This window comes from Haplochromis burtoni, unplaced genomic scaffold (assembly GCF_018398535.1).
Source record: "Haplochromis burtoni strain Fernald_Lab_line unplaced genomic scaffold, NCSU_Asbu1 Contig_320, whole genome shotgun sequence".
In the NCBI taxonomy this organism is placed as follows: domain Eukaryota; kingdom Metazoa; phylum Chordata; class Actinopteri; order Cichliformes; family Cichlidae; genus Haplochromis; species Haplochromis burtoni.
In genome coordinates this window covers 293008-297477 of record NW_024582681.1, presented here as the reverse complement: position 1 = coordinate 297477, position 4470 = coordinate 293008, and the positions used below count along the sequence as shown (strand labels likewise).

Genomic DNA, 4470 nt, shown 5'->3' with positions numbered 1-4470 from the left:
AGGAAATTAGCTGACTGAGCCTCAGTAAGAAGTTAAATTTGTGATAAATTGAGCATAAAAACTGATCATCAGTGAAACTTAAAATTTGTGTCGATTGTATATAAAATTCTGTTTCAAATTATTCTGTACACACACCTGCTTTTTGGAATTATTTGTTGAAGTTTTTTTTAAAGGGAAACAAAGCAAAATGGAAATCAGAGGAGAGGGGGAGGAGTTATCTCTATGGTAACACAGCAACAAACCCAGAGAAACCAGAGAAGAAGGAGAGCAGACTTTGACAAAGGACCAGAGGAGGAGAGGAAGAGGAGGATCAGCAGCAGGTGAGCAGAGAAGCTGGTGACTCTATTTCCCATCATTCAGGGCTCAGTTTGATTCTGTGGTTTGTATCTGAGGTGCTTCAGATGTCATGCTCATCATCACCATCACTCTGTAGCTGCCACCTTTATCTTCATCAGGCTGTAACTCTGCTCATGACAGGACAATGGCCTGTTTCCGGGGCAACCGGGAGGAGTTTTACGGAGAAGTGCTTCTATTGGACAACAGAAAGCTGTCACTGACGGTCGAACAGGGCATCAAGGTCAGTGCCGACTTCCCGTTGGCCATTTCCTCTCACCACTCTGTGGCCTCCATCAAACCTCTATGCAGTTAGAGGGGACTGACTTTGAAAGATCATTATTAAGAACTTCCTGTTATGAACTTTGATTTTAGTGGCAGTAAAAAATAGAAAACCTGACAGGTTTGATAGCTGTGTATTATTGTGGGGTCTTTACCTTACAATATATATTGTTGTGGTGGTTTATATATTTATATATTGTTGCATTGAACTGATTGGGCGGAACGGTAATACAATGGTTAGAACTGTTGCCTGACAGCGAGAAGCTCTTGAGTTCAGCCTTGCCGGCTTTTCTGTGTGGAGTCTGCATGTTCTCTCCAGGTTCTACAGCTTCCTCCTACAGTGCAAAGAAAAGCAGTTAGTGGGGTAAGGTTAACTGGTGAATCTAAATTGCCCATAGGTGTGAATGGTTGTCTGTTTCTCTGTGTTAAATTAGCACTGCGTCAGGCTGTCAATACAGGGTCTACAGGGTCTGGCAATAATACTGTCCATCCCACGGACTTATCTCAAATCTCATGGCGATAGAGCCTTCTCCGTGGCAGGTCCCAGACTTTGGAGCAATTTAAATCAGTACTAAAGACACATTTTATGCCCTGGCTTTTAACACACTATGACCCAAGTATTTTGGTCTTATTTTAATAATTGTAGTTATTGTTTTAATTCTTTTACTGTCCTATTATTGTTTTATATTATTATTATTGTATTACATTGTTGCTTTTTAATGCCATTTTTATATTGTTAAGCACTTTGTGCAGCATCGGCTGTTTGAAAGGTGCTATATAAATAAACTTGACCTTCACCCTACCTCTTGCTTATAGTGGCTTGCATAGGCTCCATCCCCCCATGACCCGATAAGGCTAAGTGGAAGAGAATGAATGGATGAATTGAACTGAATTGATAGGTTTGATAGATCTGATAAGTTCTTCAGCATCCTGTCTCTGTGAGTGATGAAAGCTCCGAAGGTGACGCAGTGTATTGTCCTCAGAGATCATCCAAGGCGGCCTCCGTCTTGCAGCTGGTGTTCGCTGAGCTAGGCGTGGTCGAGGTTGAGTTCTTCGGTTTAAAGTTCTGTGACAACTGGCAGCAGACGGTGAGAACACAAACAAGAAGTCCAAACTGAGCGCGCTCAGGAGCAGCAGCAGTTACTGTTTGTGTTTCTTTCAGCTCTGGTTGGATCCTTCAAAGACTCTGTCACAGCACAAGGAGCTCGGTGAGCTGCAACATGAAATTCATCAGTAACATAACTGATCTGTCTTATTGATTTATCCTCAGATTCTCAAACAGCACATTTCTCATTTTTTGTTCCAGCTGGGCCGCCGTACATTTTCTACTTTGGAGTCAAATTTTACATTGAAGATCCATCGAAGCTGAACGAGGAAACAACCCGGTATGTTTCAGTGCAACCTAACAAATCCATGAAACACTAAACGCATCATATCTGTCTCAACAAGCCTGCCACCTCATCAAAGGTGGCCTTATATGGCCATCTGCCACGGGTGCCCTTAAAGGTCCCCCCTCCCCAACATGGGTGGCCTTATGTGGCCCTCTGGCATGACTAAGCCACCATAATTTCATCTGCTTTTTAAATACCCTTGGTGAAACTCATGTGTTTCCTGTGTCAGGCGTCAATTTTACCTCCAACTTTGTCAGGATGTACGTCGAGGTCGCCTGCCATGCTCCGGCCACCTCAGAGCTCAGCTGTGCGCTCTGATGCTGCAGGGTGAGAAGAAAATGTATGGAATTATTTTTCTATCATAAGTCACAAATGAAAAAAAGATAATACAGGCATTACATTACATTCTTTGTGCATAAGTTTGAGCTGCATATACATATAGAAAATGTGTTCCTGACAGAGAAGATTTCTGACATTTTGTGTCAATTTAAGAATGTAACAATTTGATTATTTCTAATAAAAAGAGTGTGAAACTCAAGATCGACTTGTATGTTTAATTATGTGGGCTAAAGCCAATAAGAAAGTTACAGACTTTTTATGAAACGTGTATACTTACTGCATTTGATGTATTTTAACCATATATAATACATATTAGAGAATGTAACACCTGCATATGTGTAAAGAAAAGGCTTTGAATTTGATTCTGCACGTCTCCGAAAACGTCAGAGCACTTTTGCAAATGAAATGAGTAAAATGAAATATTTGCTCAGAATATGTTTTTTCTCGTGTATGACTTGTGACATCAAAATAATTCTGTACACCTGTTCATATGTGTGACTTCTTCAACAGTCAGTAAGTTCATTATTGATCTCCCATGTTTGTTTCAGCGGATCGAGGCAACCAGAGTGAGGACAACACATCAGATGCTGAGGAGACGCAGGAAGTTCAACTCATCCGCAAAACGCTCAGGTACACAGGAAATGATGCCATGCTGTTAAAGGTCTTGTTTCTGTAATCACATGACCTGATCGCATATTTTATTTTGTTCTGCCACCATCAAAAATATTTTTAAAAAATGATCAATAATCAATACACGACAAAAGATGGAGCTGCACACTAACAAAAGAAATCACTTTGATTGATTGAATGATTGATTGATTCTTTCTCTTGCTGTGCAGTGGCGTCCCTCGCTCTGAGGCTCAGCGCCACTTCCTGTCTGTCTGCAGCTCTCTGCAGATGTACGGCGTCTCTCTGTTCGCCGCCTATGTAAGCCTTTTGATCACTGATCAATACAAGAACTTCAGCCGATCAATCACTGATCCGTGCTGACACCATGACTTTGTGCAGGGGGAGAACCACACCGAGTACTTCCTGGGTCCAACACCAGTAGGAGTGGTCATCTTCAAGAACAAAGAGCTGGTGGGAAAATATCTGTGGTAGGTTAAAAACGCCTGGATGACATCACAGTGATATGACCCAAACAGAAGGTTCATATCAGTGTTAATATTTAATGATACGTATTGATCAGTTTAAATGTGTGTTAACATTTCTCTGAGATGAAGACAATGAGTCATGGTCAGGAGGATTAACAGCTAAGGGGGGCAGCAAGGAGGGGGCGGGGCCAAAACAAGAGGAAACAGAAATATATGACCTCAGTCATGTGACCCTCAGCCTGCTGTCTTTTGCAGGCAGCGAATCACCAAACTTCACTACAAAGACGAGAAGTTCGAGCTCAGAGTGTCAGGCAGAAATGTGAGTTCCTATTGGCTGACTAATGCTAAGCTAATGCTAACAGTGATCATTAGATAAAAAATATATTTTTTAAAAATGCAAAAACGTTATTTATAAAAGAAACTGCATGGCTTTCAGGGTTCAGAGACATCGTTCTTCTTCCAAACATCCGACTGCTGCAACTGCAAACATTTGTGGAAGTGTTGCGTTGAACATCACACCTTCTTCAGGTAATGCACACCGGCCTCTGTGATGATATTTAATCTGCTCACTTTCTCCAGGTATTCAGCTCTGCACACTTTGTATCTGATTCTGAAACAAAAGGTTTCAGCTTCTCCTGGTTTCTTCTGATTGGCTCATCTGGCTTCCATAAACTAAACCTGGTTCTCGTAGGCTCCACCTTTCCCTCTTCTCAAATCACCCCATGAGCCTGCCTTTACCCATTTCACATGTGTCAGAAAACCTGAAAATAGTGAAAAAAATAAGGATACCTGCACTCTGTGACATCACACAGATCCATGAGGAGAAAAAAAGAGACAAACACACACATACACATACAGACACACACACAGATACACGTGCACAGAAAGACACAGACACGCACTCACGCAGAACTCAAATTTTTTTTGTTTTCAGGATGTCAGAGATAAACCTTTTAACACACAAACTGAACCACAATAGGTAAGCACACACACACACACACACACACACACACACACACACACACACACAC

At 41.6% G+C, this 4470-nt stretch overlaps 1 protein-coding gene across 4 annotated transcripts in view; it reads left to right on the top strand.

Annotated features, from left to right (window-relative positions):
* Positions 1-14: 14 nt before the first annotated feature.
* The window catches only part of epb41l4a (erythrocyte membrane protein band 4.1 like 4A), an 11201-nt gene continuing 6745 nt past the window's right edge, over positions 15-4470 (top strand). For 3 of the 4 annotated variants that reach the window (XM_042228363.1, XM_042228364.1, XM_042228362.1), the window contains exons 1-12: positions 15-320; positions 478-577; positions 1599-1703; positions 1778-1823; positions 1922-2000; positions 2236-2333; positions 2894-2975; positions 3185-3272; positions 3354-3442; positions 3695-3758; positions 3876-3967; positions 4374-4418. In XM_042228363.1, the coding sequence (XP_042084297.1) occupies positions 223-320; positions 478-577; positions 1599-1703; positions 1778-1823; positions 1922-2000; positions 2236-2333; positions 2894-2975; positions 3185-3272; positions 3354-3442; positions 3695-3758; positions 3876-3967; positions 4374-4418 (986 nt within the window). In that variant the 5' untranslated portion in view covers positions 15-222. The remainder of the gene's footprint in view (positions 321-477; positions 578-1598; positions 1704-1777; positions 1824-1921; positions 2001-2235; positions 2334-2893; positions 2976-3184; positions 3273-3353; positions 3443-3694; positions 3759-3875; positions 3968-4373; positions 4419-4470) is intronic. The other variant, XM_042228365.1, reaches the window with a different exon arrangement.